This window comes from Phoca vitulina, unplaced genomic scaffold (genome assembly GCF_004348235.1).
Source record: "Phoca vitulina isolate PV1807 unplaced genomic scaffold, GSC_HSeal_1.0 scaffold48, whole genome shotgun sequence".
NCBI lineage: Eukaryota > Metazoa > Chordata > Mammalia > Carnivora > Phocidae > Phoca > Phoca vitulina.
The window spans coordinates 39,326-62,827 of record NW_022589751.1 but is presented as its reverse complement, the minus strand read 5'-3'; the positions used below and the strand labels follow the sequence as shown (position 1 = coordinate 62,827).

General features: G+C 52.7%; 1 protein-coding gene across 4 annotated transcripts in view; it reads left to right on the top strand.

Annotated features, from left to right (window-relative positions):
* ARHGAP22 (Rho GTPase activating protein 22) overlaps positions 1 to 23,502 on the top strand; it is a 170,224-nt gene that overhangs the window by 134,717 nt on the left and 12,005 nt on the right. For 3 of the 4 annotated variants that reach the window (XM_032432209.1, XM_032432210.1, XM_032432212.1), the window contains one exon: positions 6,752 to 6,928. In XM_032432209.1, the coding sequence (XP_032288100.1) occupies positions 6,752 to 6,928 (177 nt within the window). The remainder of the gene's footprint in view (positions 1 to 6,751; positions 6,929 to 23,502) is intronic. The other variant, XM_032432208.1, reaches the window with a different exon arrangement.

Sequence of the window (23,502 nt, the reverse complement as noted above, 5' to 3'; positions counted from 1 at the left end):
TTTTATCTTCCATGCATTGCCCTCCACTGCCAGAGGAGGTTCTGTATTATAAATAGAGAATGAATGTGTAGTTGAACAAACCTAGGTTTGAATCCTGGCCCTTCCACTTGTTTGCTTATGAGCTAAATGTGTAACTTCTCAGAGCTTCAGTTTATTCATCTGTAAAATGGGATCAGTAACACTCCTTCCTATGGTGTTCATGAGGACTAAGTGTGGCTGTGTGTTAAGCATCTCGTACAGTGTTTTACGTACGTGGTAGCAGGTCTTTCACTTTTGGATAAGATGGAGCAACAGGGACCAATTTGCTCTCTCACCTAAAACACCCCCCCCCAAAAAGGACAAGTCATATGAAACATTTAAGATTCTAAACATTATGCAGTGAAAGGCTGTGATCCCCAAAAGATGGGAAGCAAACAAGGTGAGCCCTACACATGCCCCAGCTTACTGCCTTGAGAAAGTTCCGGCTGTGATGCAAAAAGGGGAAATCCAGGTGGAGCCCATTAGATTCCATGCATTAAGGACACAGAGCTTAGAGACAGAGAGACCAAAGCATCTAGAGTTTTCAGGATGGAATACCCAGGGGAAAGAGCTGCACAGAGAGAAAACTCCTTGAGAACTCATCACCATGTGCATGCGAGGAAATGACCTGAGCCTGAGGAAAGAACCACTAGAGAGAATTCCAGGCAGCAGTGTGCCCTCTCACACAGGGCAGGGAATAGTGCCAGACCCCACCTGCCCTCCTGGAAAGCCTCATGAATCATGGGGCATTGCATAGAAAACACAAAGGGTTTTCCCTTTGCAGTGGGGAATAATTAGCTCACTCCCGGGTGTTCTGGACCCACCTAAGAAGCCTTAGAAGCAAAGTCTGTAAGCATCAAACCCTTTCCAAGTCACCTAACTTCATCCCAGAACAGGACTCAAGAATATTTAGAGGAATCACAGATGTCCAGCACCCAACCCTTTAAGAATCACAGTGTCTGGCACCTAATAAAAAATATCAGGCCTGCGCAGCAGCAAGAAAATAGGACCCACAATGTGGAGAAAAGCCAGTCAGCTGACACCAACCTAGGAATGACACTATTAGGATTAGCAGACAGAGGCATTAAAACAGATCTTATAACTGTATTCCATAGGTTCAAAAAGTGAAGTAGAGACATGAAAACTATTTTTAAAAAGACCCAAATCAAACTTCTGGAGATCAAACCTAAAACGTATGAGATAAAAATATACTAAATAGAATTAATGGCAGGTTAGAGAAGTTGATAAAAAGATTGATAAATTGAAGATAGCAATCAAAATTGTCTGTAGTTCTCTGTTGCTGCTGTAACAAATTACGACAAACTCTATGGCTTGAACAACACAAATGTATTATCTTCTTGCTCTGTAGGTCAGAGGTCGGACACAGGTCTCCCTGGGCTTAAATCATCGTGTCGGTAGGGCTGAGCTCCTTTTGGAAGGTTCTAGTGGAGAATCCATTGTCCTGATTTTTCCAGCTTCCAGAGGCTGCCAGTCTCCTTCAGCTGCTGGCCCCCTTCCTCCATCTTTGAGGCTAAAAATGGCCATCGAGCCCTCATGTCGCATCACTGTCACCTGTACGTGGTCATATTTCTCTCTGACTCTCCTTCCTCTACTTTTAAAGACCCTTGTGGTTACATTGGCCGCATCTGTATAATCCAGGGGGTGTGCCTACCTTAAGGCCCTACTGATGAGCAACCTTAATTCCATCTGCAACCTTGATTCTTCTTTGCCCTGTAGCCTAACGCAGTCACAGGTCCCAGGGCCTAGGAAGTCGGTGTCTTCGGGGACTATTGGACTACCTACCACACTATCCAAAAATAAAACACAGAGAAAAGAATTTAACAAGAATAAGCAGAGTATCAGTGAGCTGTAGGGTAACTTCTGGTTGCTAATATACATGTACTTGGAATCTCAAAATGGGGAGAGGGGACAGAAAAGTATATTTGAAGCCGTAATGGCCCCACATTTCCCAAATTTTATGAAAACCATAAATCCAGAAATCTGAGAAGCTCAATGAGTCCTAAGTACTAGAAACATGAAGAAAACTATACTGAGGCACATCATAATCAAATTGCTCAGAAGCTGAAAAAGAAGAAAGACACATTACATGCAGAGGAACCAAAATGTGGTGGGGGGGGGGGGTTGGGGGCAGCCAATTTCTCATCAGAAACAGTGCTCAGAGAACCCTTACCAGGCCAGACCATATTCTGGGGCAAAACCAAGTCTTAAAGGGATTTAAATCATACAACATGTGTTATCTGACCACAATGGAATTAAATTAGGAATCAATAACAAAGATTTCTGGAAAATTCCCCCAATTTGGAGACTAACACATTTCCAAATAACTCATAGGTCAAAGAAGAAATCCAAAGGGAAGTTATTTGGAGTTGAAAATATTTTGAGCTGACTTAAATGAACACAACACAACATACCAAAATCTGGGGGGTGCCTGGAAGCAGTACTTAGAACAGTGTAGCGCTAATCACTATAAGCAACTAGAGGAAGAAGACCCAATGAAACCTAAAGTAGACAGATGAAAAGAAGTCACAAAGATCAGAGATGCAGTCAATGGGCTAGAATACACATTTGCAGACTACAGCCTGTGGCTGGCTCCCTCTTTTTGGAAATAAAGTTTTACACAAACACAACTGTGCCCTTTTGTTTCCATATTGTCTGTGGCTGCTTTTTAGCTACAACAGCAGAGTGGGTGGTTATGGCAGAGACCATATGGCCTGACAACCTAAAATATTTACTATTTAGCCCTTTAAAAAAAAAGTTTGCTAACCAGAAACACAATAAACAAAATCTGTAAAACAGAAAGCTAGGTTTTTGAGATCAAAAAAATTGGTAACCCGGGGCGCCTGGGTGGCTCAGTTGGTTAAGCAACTGCCTTCGGCTCAGGTCATGATCCTAGAGTCCTGGGATCGAGTCCCACATCGGGCTCCCTGCTCAGTGGGGAGTCTGCTTCTCCCTCTGATCCTCCCCCTCTCATGCTCTCTGTCTCCCATTCTCTCTCAGATAAATAAATAAAATCTTTAAAAAAAAAAAATTGGTAACCCTCTAACAATGCTGATTGATCAGAGAGAAAAAAGAAGACACAAATGATTGATCAACATCAGAAATGAGAGAGGTGACGTTACTACAGAGTCTCCAAATATTAAAAGGATCCTAAAGGTATATTATGGACAACTTTCCGCCAGTGCATTTGACAACTGAGATGAAAGAAATTCCTCGAAAAACACAAACTACCAAAGCTCACTCAAGAAAAAATACATGTATGTATTAAAGAAATGGGATTTGTTATTAAAGACTTTCCCACAAAGGAAACTCCACGTCGAGGTGGCTTCACCATTGCATTCTACCAAATATTTAAAGTATGAAATAATAGCAACCGTACACAAACTATTCCAAAAAAATGAAAAGGTGGGAATAATTACCAGCTTATTCTGTGAGGCCAGTGTGACCCCAGTACCCAAACCAGACAAAGGCCTTCTAGGAAAAGAAAACCACAGACCAAAATCCCTCATGAATACAGATGAAAAATTCTCCAGCCTGAGAAAGGGCATCTACAAAAATTCTACAGCAGATCTACTTGATGAAAAGCTTGGTGCTTTTCCCATCAGATCAAGAATAAGAGAGGATGTCTGCTCTCACCACTTATGTTCAGCCTTATGTTTGAGGCTCTAGTCAGTGCAATTAGATAAGAAAAAGAAATAAAAAGCACCCAGATTGGAAAGGAAGAAATAAAACTGTCTGTGCGGGTAGCCACCATCACCCGTGTGGGTGTACGGGCAAGTCAACGGAGAAAGGACAGTCTGTTCCTCAAATGGTGCTGGAAAAACTGGACTTCGATATGCAAAAGAATGAAGTTCAATCCATGCCTTGCACCAAATACAAAAATTAACTCATATACCTAAATGTAAATCCTAAAGCCACGAAACTTCTAGCAGAAAACTTATGACCTTGGGTTAAGCAAAGATTTCTTAGATACAACACCAGAAGCACCCTCCATAAAAGAAAAAAAAATGGATACATTGGGCTTCACTAAAATTAAAAACTTCTGCTCTTGTAAATACACTCTTTTTTTTAAGATTTTATTTATTTATTTGACAGAGAGACAGCGAGAGAGGGAACACAAGCAGGGGGAGTGGGAGAGGGAGAAGCAGGCTTCCCGCTGAGCAGGGAGCCCGACGCAGGGCTCGATCCCAGGACCCTGGGATCGTGACCTTAGCCCAAGGCAGACGCTTAACAACTGAGCCACCCAGGCGCCCTTGCTCTTGTAAATACACTCTTAACGGAAAGAAAAGGCACAGACGGGGAGAAATATTTGCAGAGCATAGATCTGATAAAGGACTTGTATCCGGAATATGTAAAGAACTCTCAAAACTCCATAAGGAAAAAATGAACAATCCATTTCAAAAATGAACAAATGATTTCAACAGATATTTCACTGAAGAAGATACATGGATAGCTGTGAAGTACATAAAAAAGATGTCCAAAATCATTAGGCATCTGGGAGCTGCAAATTTAAAGCCGATGCTCTACCTCTGCACACGCATCAGAATGGCTAAGAGCGAGAGGACTGACCACACCCGGTGCTGGCGAGTGGAGCCCTGGAGCTCTCGTACTTTGCTGGCCGGAACGTAATGGTGCCCTCACTTGGGAAATCACTTGTGGCCGTTTCTTAAAAAGTTGAACATGGGTATATAAAAATACGCATAAATAAACATTCACGAAAAGTTAAACGTGCAGGCTCAGAGCATCAGGAGGGCAGGACTCAAGGCAGGGGTACAGCTGGGCAGGAGAGCACCTGCCGACCTCTGGGCAGGATGGATCCAAGTTTGGTGGGAACTTGAATGAAGCTTATGCGACATGAGTGGCTCTCTTAGGGAAAAAGAATTTAAAATGTGAAATCAAGACTAGGTACAAAAGTGCGTACTTAGGACAAGCAAGTAACTACAACAAATTCTTGGAGTCCTAGATCCCTTTCTTCTGATTCATCTTGAGACACTGGTTCAGAGAAGCTTCTGTAGAGAAGCTTCCCAGTGGCACCCGGCTTCCCCCCCACCCCCACTTCAGTGGCAGCGCCCACACCCCGTGAATGACCACAGCAGCCCACCAAGCCATGGGGGCCACCTCTCCGGCTTCAGGCTCTGCTGTCTCTCCCCTGGCTCCCCTCCCGTCTGCCTCCACAGCCCTGCTGCCCAGCGGGGACAAGGCTTGGGTGTGCAGAAGGCATCCTGGGGTCCCAGCAAGCTTGTCTCCTTGCTCGCCACCCTCCTGAGCTTTGGGCCGCATGGGCCTCTCCAGACTGCTGGCCTTGCTCGGTGCCCCTCAGTGAGGACGCACCCCACCTGTGCTCTATCTCTCAGAGCACTCTCCTCCGCTTCCTGGTCCTTGGGGGCTTTGCCGTGACCACTATCAGACTGACCCCTGCAGGCTGTCTTGTCTGTGAGGGGTGACAGGAGCATGGGGTGGGCCAGAGCCCAGAGCAGGGGACTTGGGATCCCAGGCTCTACCTTGTAGTAGCTGTGAGTTCAAGCAAGTTCCATAATCACTCTGTGCCTCCCTTTCCTCATCTGTAAAATGCAGAAAGTAATAGTACCTCCCTCCACAGAGTCTTTGTGAAGATGAAAGAATCCTAGGAGGGCTGGTGTGTCTGTCAGTTTGGTCCACTTAAGTGTCCGCAGCTTCTAGAAGAGTCCCAGGCAGGTACCGAGTACTCAGGAAGCACTTGCTCCTGTCTGGTCTCCGTCCCAGGGCTGTGGGCTCTAGCGAGGGGTGTCCTGGGTCTCACAGTTCTCCCTAACTGCTGTCCCACTCCCTTGAGAACCCAGGTCCCTGGGACTCACACCCCTACCCACAGACAGTCCTGCTTAGGGTCTGAGGCTCTGGGGTCAGAAGCAATCACATGGGGGAGTTACATATTGCAGGATGTTGCAGATGAACAAAGACAAGAGTGTTCTTGAACATCCCTTAAATCACCTATAAAGTTCAGTATAACTGGGTTTTGTGTATATCCCAAAGATCAGTTCATTTACACGTGAAAATGTAAGACCCGCTGGAGCTACATTAGGGAACAAGTCACTTAATGAACATCAGTCTGAGCTTTCCCACCCTTCGGCCTTTAGATAAGGATCCAGTGTCTAGCTGGGAGTAGGGATAGGGGGAGAATTCTGGAGCGTTCTGCTTCGTGCTGCTTTAACAGCAAGCCTCCGTAACGTTACTACTTCTGGAGAAGCGGGTCTCATCTTCAGGCTCGGGAAGGAGGGCAGGCTGTGATGTCAGAGCCTAAGTTAAAAGCACAGAGTGATGTTTCACTGTAATTAGGAGGTGGAAAGCGGATTTAAAACACAATACATAGTGAGGCTGCTCCGGGTTCTGCGCTTCTCCCAGCTGGCCTCAGATCTGAGTGCTTTTTCCCTAATAGTGTGGGGGCTGGGGGTGCTCTAATGATTTCCGTTTTGATGTGGAAATGTAACAAAGACCAAGGGATTACACTGAAACCTGGAAGGGCCCCAAAGACAGACGTGGGAAGTGGGAAAGGGGTGGGGGCAGGGGGCAGGGGGCTGCCCAAACAGAGCCAGAAGCCTGGCCATTGCGGAGAGGTTTGGGAGAGGCGGCCTCCTCCCACAGCAGGGAAGAAGAGGCTCACCGGCCTCGGGGTGGAGAGTGCTGTCAGGGTCGCGGTCGCTCGGGTCCTTGCAGTAAGCCTGTGTCTCCTGTCTTGCAGGTGGTGCCGGGGAGCGGGAGAAGGTGCCGGCCACCCCCGAGGCGCTCCTGCTCATGGCCAGCTCCCAGCGTGACATGGAAGACTGGGTGCAGGCCATCCGCCGGGTCATCTGGGCCCCGCTTGGCGGAGGTACTGCCCGTAGATCGCATGCTCACCCTCTAGAACCCTTGCCTTCAGGTAATCATGGCCCTCCGCCCTGCACTGAGCCTGCAAGACCCCTCTCGCCCAGGGCTCGCTGGCTGTGTCCCGAGCGGCCTACAGGAGGCAGGCTGTGCTGGCCTCGGGTGCTGCCAGTCCCCAAGAGTCACACCTCCTGTGCGCCGGGGTGGGGGGGGGCGGGGGACATCAGGGCAACTTTCCAAAACATGCCCTCCTCCAGTGAGAGTGCTGTGGCGGGCGCGTGCCTGCCTCGCTGCATCCAGAGCCCGGCTGGACAGTAGGCGTCCGCGAGGTGGTGTGCACCGGGCGCGGTGTCCCTCCCCCTGCCGTGCCTCGCTGTAGCCACGTGGGGCCCCTGCGCTGCGCACACAGCCTGCTCCCGGGTCCCATCTCACAGCAGTGGCCGCCATTTACTCCCTCCGCCTTGACTAGGAGCACTGATTGGGTGCCTGAAACGTACTTGTAATACCGCTTGTATTCCAGGCACTAGGAATTCAGTAATAAACAAAATAGAGGATTCCTCCCCCCTCCCCCCATCCTTCGTCCGGCGGGAGACAGACAATAAGCAGTAAAGGTGTCACATGATGTCGAGTAGAGAGAAACGGAATGAAGTAAAGCTCAGCAGGATGGTAGGGGACGCTGTGTTAGATGCTGTAGCCCAGCCAGCTCAGTGAAGTGGCCAAGAGAGCCAGGGGAATGCTGGGTGAGGAGCATTCAGGCAGAGGAATCAGCGAGTGCAAAGGCCCTGAGGTGGGAATGAGTGATGTGAACACAGGGAATCTCGGGAAGGCCAGCGGGTCTCAGGGAGTGAGGACGGGAGAGTGGAGGATGTGAGGCAGGAGAGGTCACCGAGGCCTTGGGGACATGGTGGGGATCTCAGATTTTGTTCTAAATTGATGGGGCACCAAGGAGGGCTCTGAGCAGGAGAGAGACACGACCTGGCTCGGATTTATAAAGGGCCCTCTGGCCGCCACGTGAGGGGTGGAGCATCGAGAGACAAGAGTGGGCGCAGCAGGCTGAGACAGCCCTCAGACACGGGCGACGGGGGCCGGGGCTGGCGTGGGAGCGGAGGAGACAGTGAAGCGAGCCCGGCCGCAGGTGTGTTCTGAAGGTGGAGCTGCCGGGCTTTGCTGAGGGACGTGGGGTGCGAGAGAAAGGACGGATGGCCCCCGGCTGTGCAGTTGCTGTCTCTGTAGGTTGGTGGCCCTCTGCAGTCATCATGAAAGAGCTTGTAGAAGGGGTCGCCCTGCGGGCCGGGCCGGGGCCACCAACTCCCCGCTGAGCGTGGGGACCAGGGGCTGCTGGCCTGTGACCGGGCGAGCCGTGAACGCCCCCTCTCCCCCGCACAGTGTCTGAGTGGTGGACGGTCAGGCGGCGGCAGAAGCTCGCCTGTGGGGGCCCGGAGCCCATCTCCAGACCCCGGGTGCCCCAGAGGCCGAGCCCCTTCCTCACGCCTCACCTCGCCATCTCTCTCCTTTGTCATTGCCGCCTGCGGCCTGCCCGACCGCCCTTCCGAGAGCCAGGAATCCTCACGGAGGAGAGCCGATAGAATTTCCAAAGTCCGGTGTTCTCCTGCGTGGCTAAACGGCCTCACCCTGTTAGCCATGGCCTCCCTGCTCCTGATGATCGCAGCAGCTTTGACCCCAGACCCAAGCCCACCCAGGGATTTCTGCAGCCTTCACAGACTGCCTTCGGTGCAGGCTGGTTGAAATTGAACCCATGGAACCAAGTAGAGCCCAGAGACAGGCCCTCATGCAGCTGGACTTTGATGATGACAGGTGCCACCTTTGAACACCGGGGGAAGGAGAACATCATCGTGACCTTGGGGTAGAGAGAGAGTTTGCAGGAGTTCCAAAAGTCATTAATCTTGTAGGAAAAGCCTGATAAATTGTCCTCCACAGGATGAAGAGCGTCTGTTCTTAAAAGGCAGATTAGGAAAACGAACAGACAAGCTCACAGGGTGAACTTTGCGAACTCCTGCGAAGACAGACAAGCCAGTAGAAGCTCGGGCAGGAGACTTGACCAGGCCCTTCACCCAAACAGAAATCCTCGTGACCAGTGAACACAGGCAGCGGTGCTCCACCCACTGGTGCTCAGGGAGGTGCGTGGGAAAGCACTACACCCGCCAGAAAGCCTAAACGGAAAAGGCGGGTGGTTCCAAGTGGTGACGCGGACAGAGAGCTCCAGGCACCTGTGCGACTCGCTAGGGAAACCTGCAGGATCTGCGGCGGTCGATGCTACGCACACCGAGGCCCCAGCAGTTCCACAGCTACGCATGTCCCGGGTGGAAATCTGGGTGCACGGGGCGCCTGGCGGGTGCAGTCGGTTAAGGGTCTGACTCTTGATTTTGGCTCAGGTCGCGATCTCAGGGTTGTGAGATCGAGCCCCACATCCAGCTCTGCACTTAGTGTGGAGTCTGCCTGAGATTCTCTCTCTCCCTCTGCTCCTCTCCCCGCTCGTGCTCTCTCAAAAGCAAAAACAAAAACAGTGCACGTGACTTGTACGGGTCACGCGTTCCCAGCAGCCTTACCCATGCCGGCCGGACACTAACCCGGTGTTTAGGAACAACGCACTGGGTAACTACAGATGATTCGTTCTCGCAGCAGAAACCCACCAGTAATGAGAAAGAATTAACTACGGCTCCACCTGGCAACACGCATGAATCCTAAACACGTACGGTGGGACTCGGGAGGCCCATTAACATGCTATAGGTATGATTCCATTTCTATAAAGCTGAAAAATAGGGCAGCAGGAAACTGTATTATTTGGGGATAGATAATGAGGCAGCAGAAAGAAAGAAAGGCAGAGAAATGAATGCCATGGTCCGAGTTGCACAGGCGTTCACTTTGCAATAATGTGTAGTCTGCACACGTACACCTGAAGTACATTTCTGGATGTACACGTATTTCAATATATAAAATATAAAAAAAAATAAATAAAGAGAAACTAAAGGCCGAAGAGGCTACGTAATTTGCCCAAGACTACCCAGCCCATCAGGGAGCAAAGCTGAGAAACGAAGGTGGGTGCTCTGACCCCAGACGCCGTTGTGCTTTGACTTGGACCGCGCAGGGCTCTGGCACAGCCCGTCTACACAGGGAGCCGGCTTCCGGCCACACGTCTATGTCTCCCTCTGTCTTTCTCTCGCCCCCTCCCTCCCTGCCTCCTCCTCTGTGCTTGTGCACAACTGGGACCCTTCGCAGAGTCCCAGGTAGAACCCAGATGCGTCCCTCCCTCTGCCCCCCAGCGTTTATCAAATTTCTCAGGCTGTGTGCTGAAGAACGTGGAAGAATTAAAACAGGAACCATCATCAAAGGCGCTTATCTCCTTTCCACCCGCAGCGTAGAGGAAACGCAGAAATCCCGGGGTTAGCGATGCCAGACGTGTCTGGGCAAGCCGTGGGCACTCGCAGGTGGGCGCAGTCAGCCTCTGCAGCTTTCCTGGCAAAGCGGTTATTAGCCTGGGTTCCCCTGGAAAGGAGGCTTAGAGGATCGGTCCTTCTTTCACTGTTCATCACGGAACCCGCGAGCCCTTTCAGGCATGGTTGTTCTGGCAGAGAGCGGGCCACCTCTGACAGCCGGGAGCGGGCAGCGTGCCTGCTGCAGTCAGGGGAGAGCCCAGCTGTCCCCACAGAGAGAGTGGGGGGCAGATGGGCGGGGTCGGCGGAGCCTGTTACCGCAGATGGCCTGCCCAGAGGTGGCCCGGACCGCGGTACCACTTGTCTGGGCATTCATTCATTGCGCCAGTCATTCATTCACTTGGGAATGTGTTCTAGGGGCTGGGGGTACAGCAGTGAGCAGGACAGACAAGGTCCCTGCCCTCCCTCATGAAGCGCACGTTCTAGAAGAGAAACCAGGGAACAAATGAGATAAGGAAGCCCATTGCAGGTTAGACGATGATGAGCTCAGTGGAGAAAGATAAGGTGGGGAGAGCAAGCAAGAATGATGGGGGTCGGAGTTTCAGGACCTTGGAGTAAAGGACATGAAAGGGTGAATTACACACGTATCCGGGCAGAGAGTTTCAGAGGCAGAGACAGCAGTGTCCGTGTTGGAAGAACAGCAAGGAAGCCGGTGTGCCTGGAGCAGAGTCTGCGAAGAGGGCACGAGCAGGAAACAGGTCAGAGAGGCGGGGGTATGTAAGTCGGTAGGGCCTTGTCGTCATGGTGATCCTGGCTTTTCCTGAGTACCTTGGTGCCGTGAGTGGGTTTTGAACAAAGAATGGCAGAGCCTGACTCAGGTTCTGACAGGATCCCTTTGGCCACGTGCTGAGAAGAGCGAAGAAGGCAAGGACAGAAGCAGGGCGATCGGGTAGGAGCTCATTATTCAATAATGCCAGTGAGAAATGGTGGCAGCTTGGTCCTGGGTGGTATTGGTGATGAGACGTAATTGAATTCTTGATATATTTTAAGGAAAAGGCAGTAGTATTGCCCTGCTGGAATGGAAGAAAGGTATAAGAGAATGGGAAAAGTCAAGGGTAATCCCAAGATGTTTTGGTCCAGGCAACTGGAAGGATGGATTAGCCATTAACTGAGATGAGAAAGACCACAGGAAGTGCAGTGTTTGGAATGAAGATTGAGAGATCACACTGGAACTTAGTCTGAGATACCTGTTAGAGACTAAGTTTAAATGTCTAGCAGGCAGTCAAACATTTAGTCTAGAGAATTAGAGCGAGGGCTACGTTGGAGAGAGAATTTGGGGGCTTTTGACACATAGATGGGGTTTGAAGCCATGAGGCTGGGTGAGACACCACGGAGCAAGTGTAAGGACAGCAGAGGACCAGGGCTGAGCCCTGAGCTGCTCCCAGGTGAGAAGTCAGGGGCAGAGGAAGAGCCAGCAGAGGGGGCTCAGAAGTAAGGGAGAGGAGCCAGGAGTGAGTTGGGGATCCAGAGCCAAATGAAGAGAATGTCTCGGGAAGAAGGAGCAGTGACAACATGCACTGTGGACAGATCAACAAGAAGAGAAATGACATTGAGCACAGTTCCCTGCTGCCTTGGGCACCTGTGGTTCCGCCGGAGTGCTGGCAATAAAGCCTGAGAACAGTGGGTTCGTGAGAAAGGATAAGAAGAAGGGAATTGGAGTGTGAGAATAACCAACTGTTTCAAGAAGTTTGCTGTAAAGGGAAAGAGAAATGGGACAGTAGCTGGAGGGGAAGTCAGGTAAAGAGAGGGTTGTTTTGTTATTGTTGTTGTTGTTGTTTGAGTTGGGAGATAAAACAGCAAGGTGAAAGATTGATGGTACAGCGGAGGGAGAGAAGAATGGCTAGAGCACTGATAGCTCTCGTGCGTCTAGATGCAAAAATCCTCAACAAAATGCTTACGAATTGAATCCAGCAATATATGAAAGAATCATATACCATGACCAAATGAGATTTGTTCCAGGAATGCAAGGGTGGCTTAACACCTGAAAATCAACAATTGTAATACATCAATAGAAGAAAAGACAAAAACCACATAATCATCTCATAGACTCAGAAAAAGCATTTAATAAAGTCTGGCACCCTCTCATAATAAAAACATACAAGGGCCTAGGGATAGGGATAGAAAGGAACTTCCTCAACTTGATAAAGGGTATCTACGAAAAACTCACAGGCAACATCATACTTATGTAGGAAGACTGGATCCTTCTGCTCTGAGATCAGGAAGAAGACATGGATTCTCACTTTTCTCACTTCTATTCAGCACTGTACTGGAGGTTCTAGCCAAGCAATTAGACGAGAAAATGACATAAAATACGTCCAGATTAGAAAGGAAGAAAGAAGTAAATGTATCTCTTATTTGCAGATAACATCTCAGTACAGAAAATCTTAAGAAATCCACTAGAAAACAATTAAAAGTCATAAAAAATTCAGCAAGACTGCAAGATATAAGGTCAGTACACACAAATCAATTGTATTTCTCTTTCAGGAGCAATGAGCAAACTGAAAATGAAATTAAGACAACTTCATTTACAATAGCATCCCAAAGAAAAGTATACTGAGCGGGCGCCTGGGTGGCTCAATCGGTTAAATGTCTGCCTTCGGCTCTGGTCATGATCCCCGAGTCCTGGGATCAAGTCCCATATCAGGCTCCCTGCTCAGCAGGGAGTCTGCCTCTGCCTCCGCCCTTCACCCTGCTTGTGCTCTCTTTCTCTCTTGCTCTCAAATAAATAAATAAATAAAAATCTTTAAAAAAAAAGAAGAGAATACTAAGGAATTAATGTAACAAAAGAAGTATAAAACTTACTACTCTGAAAGTGACAAAACATTTTTGAAAGAAACCGAAACAGATCTAAATAAATGGAAAGACAGCCCATGTTCATGGATCAGAAGACTTGATCTTGTGTAGAGGATAACGCTCTCCTGTGGATCTCTGGACTTCTGTGCCCAGCTCTGGGAACAGGGGCAGCACCTCCTAGCCAGCTCACTGTGAGAGGGGACAGGAGGGGCCCACAGAGTAGCTAGGGCTCACTGGCATTGGTGGGTGCTTGCATGGGTATCTGGAGAGGACTGCAAGCCCTCAGGGGAGGGTCTGATGTTTACAGGAAGGTGCTTGGCAACACCAGTTGCACTGATGGGTGAGAGGAGGCCGAGTGAGCACAGATTTCAGCATTGGGCTGTGTTCTCATGTGATCTGGCTCTGCCCTTGGCTTGCTGTGTGACCCTGGGTATGCCAGTTACCCTCTCTGTCTTTTTCTGCAAAACGGGAATAAGAGTGTCTTCTTTGCAGGATTGTCATGGGAATTAAGAGAGACGATCAATGCCAAGTGCTCAGCACTCTTTTTTTTTTTTTAAATAACAGTGGATTTTTTAAAAAGATTTTATTTATTTATTTCACAGAGAGAGAGAGAGCACAAGCAGGGGCAGCAGCAGGCAGAGGGAGAAGCAGGCTCCCCGCTGAGCAGGGAGCCCGATGCGGGGCTTGATACCAGGACTCTGGAATCATGACCTGAGCTGAAGGCAGACGCTTAACAGACTGAGCCACCCAGGTGCCCTCAATACTAGGTAGCGCTGACTCATTCAGCAAACACAGCACACCTGCCCTCTGCAGGCAGGGAACGTGCCAGGGCAAAAAAGAGATCAGAGGGAGCTTCTTTCCCACTCCCCAGATGGCCACTAACCAGGAAAGTTAAATCACAAGGCACAGAGCAGTGGTTCCCAAGTGTTCGCTAGCATCAGAGTCGCCCAGAGGAAGGCCTATGAACGTAGACTGCCGGCCCCGCCCGCAGACTTCCAGCTCACTTGGTGCCCCAGAATTTGTATTTCGAACAAGTTCACAGGCCCTGCTAGTGCTGCTGGTGAACCTGTGTTTTAGAAGGTGGTGAGTACAAACAGCAGTTTTAAATACAGTGGTGAGGGCAGGACATTCAAACAGTCTGATGTGATCTTGAACGAGCGCGGAGGCAGGTGGGCCTGAGGGGCGAGGGACAGGGCAGATGGGAAGGAGCCTGCCGCCCAGGCCTCCTACTCCCAAGTGAAAGGGGGAGGGGGCGTTGGAGGGCTTTGGGCTGAGGAATGACGGCATCTGATCTACAGCTGAAAAGGGCCATTCTGACTGCTGACCCCCGCGCCCCCCACCCCAGGGACAATGACGAGGCGAAGCCCGGACACAGATATTCGGGCTTCTCTGGGCAAGAGTCAAGGGTGCTTTTGCTTCGGTGGGTGGCGGTGAAAGTAACCGCGTTCTGAGTCTGTTTTGGAATAGGACCGACGAGCCCTGGATGCGGGTGTGAGAGAGCGGGGGCCGGCAGGTGGACTCCGAGAGGTCCTACTGAGAGGCCTTGGGGACAGAGCTGTCATTAGCCAAGAGGGGAAGACTCAGCATAGAGCAGGTTTGGGAGGTCACGGCAAGACCGCAGTTCCATCTGGACACGTTTGAGTTTGAGGGGTCTATTTGTCATTAAACCGGGACAGGGGCTGCGTGGGCAGCTGGATGCAGGAGTCTGGGGGCCAGCGCTCTATGACTAGTTGCACGGTAACTATCCCACTCACAGACCAGCGGGCACTGCCCCAGCACAGCCCATGTGGTCATCGTGTTAGACCTGCCAGAATCCTCTCTACCACCCCCCCACCCAAATTCCCCAGATGGACGGAAGTCGGCAGGTGCTCTCCATTTAGGAGGCTCTGGACTCTAATGGGCACTGCCATAATGAGCTCTAGATTATGCCCTGGCCAGGATGACACCCATCCCACATGGAGAGGGGGTCATTTTTAGTTGTGGGGCCTGGTAAGGGTGGGTGTTCAGAAATGGTCATAAAACTGTCCTCTTGGGGCAGGGCTGAGAAGCTGAGGGTCTGCCCTCCCAAATAAGTACCTCCCACACAGGTGGGAGAACTGAAGCTCAGGAGGAGAAAGCAAGTCGGCACCAGAGCCCACATGTCCACTGGGAGGGTCCACCTACTCCCAGAGTAGGTGCCTTTAACTGAGCCCTTGGGCCCTTCTCTTTAAGGTGGACAGTGCTGCTCAGACCCAGAGAGTCCCAGGGCCGTGGGAGCTCCAGGCTTTTCTGGCAGGTTTAGGGCAGGGCATTCCTTGGCTTGCGGCCCTCACCGGCATCATGAAATGCCCTTCCTCCCTCCTTGTGTTGGTGAACTCTGGGAAGGCAACAGCACACGGAGCACAGAATTTAGGGGGGGCACCAAAAAACTCAGTAATCAAGATGAACATTTTATTGTAATATTTTTTTAATGAAAATTAATGTAAAAAGTCCATTACATTAGTTTCTTCTTGCTGCTCAACAAATTGCCACAAACTAGCTCAAAACAACACAAATTTATCTTCTCACAGTTCTGGAGGACAGAAGTCAGAACTGAGTCTTACAGAGCTAAAATCAAGGTGTTGGCATGGCCTGTTCCTTCTGGGGGCTCTTGGGAGACCCTGTCCCTTGCCTCTGCACCTTCTAGATGCTGCCCTCCTTCCTTGGTTGTGGCCCCATCACTGCGGTCTCTGCTTCCCTTTTTACATCACTACCTCTTCTATGGTCAGACTTCCCTCTGCCTCCCTCTTAGGAAGCTGACCTGGATGATCCAGTATAATCTCTCCATCCTTAATTTAGTCATGTCTACCAAGTCCCTTTTATTAGGTAAGATAACACAGTCACAGGTCCCAGGGATTAGGATTTGGACATTTTAGGGGGGTCGTTATTTAGCCTACAACACCCATGATAAATGTCGAAATTTTAAATAAAGACAGGATCCATGGGGTTAGGGTGAGGCGCTCACGAAGTCTTTGCAAGAGCAGGGTTGGAGCCTGTCATTACTTAAAATTTTGATAACTCGTTCATCATGGATTTTTTTTTTTTGCATTTAATTTGTATTTTTAAAAATATTGCAATAAAATATTTATCTTATTGAAGTTTTTGACACCTCCTTAAATTCTGCACCTGTGGGGAGTGCCTCATATTGCCTCATCCTAGCCCCAACCCTGCTTAGTAGAGCAAGAAGAGGGGCCCTGTGCTGCCCACTCAGCTTCCAGCCGCAGGGCTCCCCCAAGCCCCTCCCTACAGAATTCTGCCCACAGACCCCTGTGGACCTCTGTTCCTCCTGCCTGGTGTTGCAGAGCCCCCAGCTTTGCTTTGCTTTCCACCCGCCCTCCTGGTATATCCCTGAGGCTGGCTATCCATCCCACTCTTCAGACTTTGGAAGTAGGGGATTGTGGGCTCACTTCACTGAGACAGCATCCTGCTCCGGAAAGAACGCATCTCTGCAGAAAGGTAATTTAGGTTTTGATGGACGGTCTGTCCATTTACTAGCTGTATGACCTTAGGAAAATTCCATAACCGCTCTAGGCTTTACCAGCCACGTCTGTAAAATGGGGACATTAATACTTAGCTCTCAGGGCTGCACTAGACACCTGACTTTAAGTCCCAAGCACCAGCTCTGCAGGCAGGAGCCCAGCTTTAGATACGAGCTCGGCACTCCCCGCGCTGGGTGACCCAGCCGAATTACCTGACCTTCCTGGGCCTCCGCTGCCCCACCGGGAACACCTGCCTCCCAGCCTGCGGGGGAATGGGAGCTGCTCGAGCGAGTCCTCTGCACCCCCCGGAGGAATGGACCCCCGTCGGGAGCTGCTGCTGGCATTCGATCCTCCGGAGCCTAGTCTCACTGAGCATTCGGGAGAAGGGGGTGAGACGTCTGGGCCGGGAGCTCTTCAGGCGTGGCATCTCAGGAACTCGCGAGTGCCGGCCCTCCCTCCAGGGTCCGGGCCCGGGGCGGGCGGGCGGGCGGGCGGCGGGCAAGACGCTACCTGCGCGCGTGCCGGGCATTCCTGCGCCGCCGCACCGGGCGCGCCATGGGCCTGATGCCGGCCGCGCGGGCCTTCTCCCGCTGCTGCGCCTGCCCGCCGCCGCCCTGCCGCCTGCCCGCCTGCTGCGCGCCCGCCGCCCCAGGTAGCGCGGGACGGGGTGCGGGGAAGCGGCGTCCCGAACCCCAGCCGCGGGCGACGGGGGTGCGGCGCGTGTGTCTCGCGGGGGTCGGGGTGCCCGGCGCGCGGCCGGTGGGTCGCCGGGCCCGGGGAGCGGGGCGCGCGCGTGTTCGCGGCGAGAGGCGGAGGCCGCACACCCCTCCTATATTGTGCCGCGGGGTGGCGGCCCGGAGCAGAGCGGGGACCCGTCCAGGGTCATCTCCGCCACTACTGAGGGGACCGAGCGGGGTGGGAGCCTCAGGCTCCCGACTCCAAACCCAGTGCTCGGCCCACGTTTGCCGCCCCCGCCCCGGGCCTCAGGAAGGCCACTGTGCCGGGGCGTGGGGCTGCCGACCCCCCCGGGGGAGAGGGATCCCCTGCCCTGGGGCTGGCTCGCCCTGGGCAGGACGCCGGCGGCGAGGTGATGTTCGCCTCTCGCTGTATTTCTCTCTCCTGGCTGATGTCAGCCTGTTGGTTGGTGAGGCCTGGTTTCAGCCCCCCGGGCCCCCCGGGGCCGCTCTGAGCTGCACCTAGAGCAGGGCCAGGCGCATGGACACACACCGTGCGGGAAGGCTGGGTTGACAACCTTGGCAGCAGAGCTGAGAGCAGGAAGGGACTTCCCAAAGTCTGCAGCTCCAGAGAGAATTTAATGTGTCTTTTCCCTGATGTGGCCTGCCCCCCCCCCACAACGTCCTGCTGCCCCCCAACTAGACAGAGCCCCAGGAGAGCCAGACAGGCCTGAGGTCTCCGCTCAGGAATCCGCTCCAAGAGGGAACACCAGCTTCTCCTTTCCTCTGGGGCCTTCGGAGCCCACAGAGCTCTGGCCCTGGCCCTGGGCCGGAGCTCCTGGGTCAGGAGAAGGCCACGTGTGTCACATACCTGCTTCAGCGTGCCTGTCGTGGTGAGCTCTGCCATGGCTGCTCACAGCCCCATGAAGTGGCCGAGAGACTGAGGACTGTGCCCAAGGTCATCTGGGACAGGGGCGTGAGCCAGCCGACTGCCCTGCCAGTGGCCTGTGACTTCCTGCTCCTGCATGGGCTGCTGGGGCAAGGGGAGCGAGAGCGGGGCTTTGCGGGGGAGAGCAGGCAGGGGGGAGGCCCGGCGCAGGCCCGAGCCCAGCAGCAGGTTCATCCAGAGGGAAGGCAGCCTCTGCCAGTTTCCTCTCTGGTGGCAGAGCCGGTACTTTGTGAAGAGCGTGGGCTGGGACCTCGAGGAACCCGCACACTGGCTGGGTTTCCAGGGATCTGACGAACCTACTGGAACTGGTTCTTGGCAAGGCTTCCCCTCCGAGATGTGCCAGGAGGGCTGAGGAAGTTCAGGCGGCTGCTCCCGGCCCCACCCGGCTCTGCCAGAGAGACCCTGGCCTGGGGAGGGGTGGGCAAGGCCCCGGCGGAAGGCGGCCCGGCCCTGTAGCCCGAGTGCAGGTGGCCCCCGGGAGGAGGACAGCTGGGAAGGAGGCCCGAGGAGGCTGAGTTGGGGTGAGCTTTCCCACGGTGCTCCACAAAACCTCTCTCCCCAGAGGGAGGTGAGGGGGCAGCTAGCACCTGAAGCCTCCAGTCTCCTGCAAGGCTCCCCACAGCCGTGCTGGGAATGTGGGCTCCGTGCCAGGCCTGGTGGTGCCTCGGGCAGGGCCTCAGGGCAGCCTCTTAGAGACCGTGCGATCATCCCGTTTTATAGATGGAGAAACTGAGGCCCAGGAAAGGAGGCCCCTCCTCTCCTCAGTAGCTCAGCTGGGATGTACACCCAGACCAGTGCACATGTAGGCTCAGAATGTTTGTCTTCATGGCCTTCAGTCGTGATTGTCACCTGCCTGTGTCTCCACACCCGCCCCCCCCCCCCCCGCCCCAGCCCAGCCCAGTCACCGGGCTCAGCACTTGGAGGGCCTCTGGGACAGTGTCGTCATATCCCAAAGCCCCTGGGCAACACAGGAGGTCAGTGCTCACCACGGCAGCTGGTCCTCTTCAGCTCTGCTCCCTCCGGCCCTGCCTCCAACCCCTGTGGCCCCCGTCAGACCCCCGCCCAGCTCTGCCCTGGGGCCTCTGCCCCCACGCCCCACTCCCGCCTGCCTATCTCCTCATCCTTACACCCCAGTGTCCATGGCACCTCCTCCCCCTAATCGCCCCGATTTGGAAGCGTTCCGGGCCCTGTGGACTCCCCTTTCCTGGCTCCCAGCCCTGTGTAGGAGGGCGGGGTGAGCGGTGAGGAAGGGCTCCCGGGGGCGGCCCTGGCTGTGCTGAGGTTGGGAGGGGACTCTCAGAGCTGGGGGCCCGCCCTGAAGCGGCTGCCCTCTCTCTGGCCCAGGTCTGTACCCCAGAGGAAGGTGGGGCAGGGCCTGGCCTGCCTGCCACGGTGCATTTCCTCCTGGGGGGGGGGGGAGGGAGGCAGCAAGGGGCATTCAGCTGAGTAGGCCCCGGTAGGATTTGGTGTCTCCAGCCCTCGGGAGTGGGAGTGGACTGAGGCCGTCCACTCCCTAGAGCAGGGTGAGGCGCAAGTGTGAGGGGGTAGAAGGGTGGGTGGACAGAAGGATGGCGGATGTCCCGGGGACAGGAGATGGGAGAGCAGGAAGGGCTAGAGCCTAGAGGAGGCTGGATGGGATTACCCCATCTTGGTGGATCTCTGGAGGGAGTTTCGGAATTCTTCTCCTCGGTGTCTCTCTTCCCTGACTGTGGCCTTCAGTCACCTGTGAGCCCAGCGTGGGGAGCTGAGTGCAGGAACTCTGGATGGGTCACGCTTCACTCAGTGCTCCCAGGTGCTCCCAGGCCAGCACTAGCTCGGGACTGCGGGGGGGGCAGGGGGGGTGGCTCCCAGTGAGGATGCGGGCAGAGGTGAGTGTTCACGCACTCACAGCTCACGTAGGAGGGGACATCCAAGCTGTTCCCGAGAGCTAATAGGAGATTTGCGCGGACTGAAGAGGAAGGAGACCTCCAGGCAGAAGCCGGTGCACGGGCTGGGCAGCAGGAAAGCAGACACATTTAGGGCGAGTAGTGGGTAGAGCTGACGAGAAAGGGACGTGTGCGTGAGTGGGGAGGGAGGCAAGAGGCAGGCACTGAGGGTGCGATGCCAGGCTAGCCCCCCCCTTTTGGGGACCCTCTGCTCATGGGCAGTTGCCCCTGTATGTCCTCTGCCCGCTTGTTTGAGGTCCTAGCAAATGCCTCAGGTCATGACAGGCATGGTTCCCCATTTCTGCCTCCTGTGAATCAGGACTGCTCTCCTCCTTCATCCCGACCGCAGTACCCTTGGGGGACGTCTGGGCCATGGAGGTCAAAGCAAGAGGGGTGAATTCCTGTCCGAGCCGCATGAGTGAAGTTCAGGCTGGGTGTGAGGCAATAGGGCGCGGTGAGGACTGGGGAGAGGTGGCAGGTGATGGGTTATCACGGGCACAGGGGCCGCTGGACTCCGCCAATGTTGCCGTTTGGGAATTCTGGCCTAGTACTTGCAGGTCTGTGGATTTTTTTCAGGAGAAGCTGGAAATCCAGATTTTTATATGAAATCTCCTGATTTTAAATAACTAATATTAAAATGGTTCACACATCACCCTAGCTGAACAGGAGCATTTGGCCCCACGTGGCCCACTGTTGAGCATGGGCCATCGTGCCCTGAGTGAGGTGAGTGGGGACAGTGGCTCTGTGGCCCCGGGACCGGCAGAGAGGCCCGGACGCTGTTATCGGCGGGCCCTGGGGGCGCCTCCGACGGGCTTCTCAGGGCTGCCCCAGGCAGCCACCGAGCCAGTGTCACGGCAGCCTCAGCCCCTGCTCTCGAGGCTGTTGACTGGCCCGCCAGGCCCCACCCCTGTGGGCAGGGGCCCTGCGCTCTCCCCCGAGTCCCGGGAGGCAGACAGCTTTTCCTCTCGTGTCCCGTTGTAGCCTCCGCTTCACCTCTGCCCACTGTCTTCACGAGCAGCCCGGGGAAACGGGAAGCGGGACTGGTGGGTGGCTAGTAGCTGGGTATCCAGCACCAGCGTGGGTGGCATCGTGCCTCTGGCGCACCCCAAAAGCCCCCCTGCGGGGAAGGTCTCTGCGTCCCGCACACATGTGGAAGACGCTGGGCATTTGAACGTCCTTGTAGAGCTTAGGGCGGGGAGAAGTGTGTTTCTCCTTGTGTTTGTGTGTGTGTGTGTGTGTGTGTGTGTGTGTGTGTGTGTGAGAGCGAGCGAGCGAGCGTGCACGAGAGTGCTTTATGGACCTCAGCTGCTTCTGCTCTTAGCGTCACTGTGTGTGTGTGTGTGTGTGTGTGTGTGTGTGTGTGTGTGTGTGTCACGAGTGCTTTATGGACCTCAGCTGCTTCTGCTCTTTGCCCAGGCTGCCAGGACCCTCTCAGCTGGTTGTGTATTTAGTTGTCATAGGTCTTCTCAGTCTAGAGTTCCTCTACTTCTTCCTCTCTCCCTCCATCCCTCATTTGCTTTCTTGTCCTGTGCTTTGGATCTCTTGCTTCCTGTTTTTTTGGTTTGTTTTTTCGGTTTTTTGTTTGTTTGTTTTGCGAACATTATTGAAATGTAGCATACAGGAAAGTGTATAATTCACAAGTGTACAGTTTAATGATTTTTCTCAAAGTGAATATAGCTGGGTAAGCAGTGCCCAGGTCCAGAATCAGAGCACTACCGGCACCCCAGAAGCCCCTGGGACCCCTTCCAGTCACTGACCCACCAGGGTAACCATGCCCTGCTCTGGTTTTGCACGTTACCCAGATGGAGTCATGCAGTGTGTACTCTAGGTCTGGCTTCTGCTCATGGTTTTTTTTAACTTTTTTAAAAAGATTTATTTACTATTTGAGAGAGAGAAGGCATGAGCAGGAGGGGCAGAAGGAGAGGGAGAGAGAATCTGAAGCAGACTCCCTGCAGAGCGCAGAGCCTGATGCAGGGCTCGATTCCACGAGATCAAGACCCGAGCCGAAATGAGGAGTCAGAGGCTTAACCAAATGCGCTACACAGGAGCCCCTTTTTTAAAAACTCTTAAAAATTGTTGGTAAAATAGAACTAAGATAAAATTTACCATCTTTACCGTTTTTAAGTGTACAACTCAGTGGCATTAAGTATATTTGCAATATGCAGCCACCACACCATCCAGCTCCAGAACTCCATCTTGTAAAACTAAAACTCCGTTCTCATTAGACAGTAGCTCTCCATCCCCCCATCCTCCAGCCTCTGGCAACCACCATTCTCCTTCCTGTCTTTAGGAATTTGTTATTCTAAGTACTTCACATAAGTGAAATCACACAGTATTTGTCTTTTTGTGGCTGGCGTTATTTCATTGACACAATGTCAATTTATCCACGGTGTAGAGTGTCTCAGTTTCCTTTTGACTTTGAGGCTGAATAATATTCCATTATACGTATGTACCACATTTTGTTTATCCATGTATCTGTTGATGGACACTTGGTTTGTTTCTACCTTTGGTTTTTGTTTTGTTTTGCTTTTTTTAAGCAAGCTCTCTGCCCAACATGGGGCTTTGAACTCACGACCCTGACATCAAGAGTCACGTGCTCTACCAGCTGAGCCAGCCAGGTGCTCCCTACCTTTCAAATATTGTGAATAATATACTATGAACATGGATGTACAAATGTCTGTTCAAGTCTTTGCTTTTGGTTCCGTTGGTTATTTACCTGGACGTGGAATTGCTGGGTCATGTGGTAATTCTGTTTTACATTTTTGAAGGCACCTCCCTGTTTTCTGTAGTGACTGCACCATTTCCATTCCCTTCAACAGCGCACAAGGGTTCCAGTCTTTCCACATCCTCGCCAACACTTGCTGTTTTCTGGGGTTTTTTGATAGTAGCCGTTCTAATGCGGTGCGAGGTGGTACCTCACTGTGGCTTGACTTGCGTTTCCCTAACGATCAGTGGTGCTGTGCCATGAGTATGTTTTCACATCAGTGTGTCATCTGTCTTGTTGTGTGAGCTGCGCGCCGTCTGTTTTTATCACCGTCTGGTTCTGCACAGTATGAGTAGACCGGGACATACCCGCTCATTCTACTGCCGATGGGCATTATTAGGTGGTTTCCCATTTGGAGGGATTGCAGAGTGCTGCTAAGAACATTCTAGAGTGCCTCTTTTTGGGGACATAGTCCTGGGTTTTTAAATGTAAGCCACTCCTGTTTGGAGGTTAGTGTTGCATAAATAAACCAATAAAAATAAACTTTAAAGGTTCCTCGGGCTTAGAAAAATTCTGTAGCACAGGACAGGCCCCCTGCCCGCTGTGCCCTCCTGCTCCCTGTCCCTGGTGGCCCA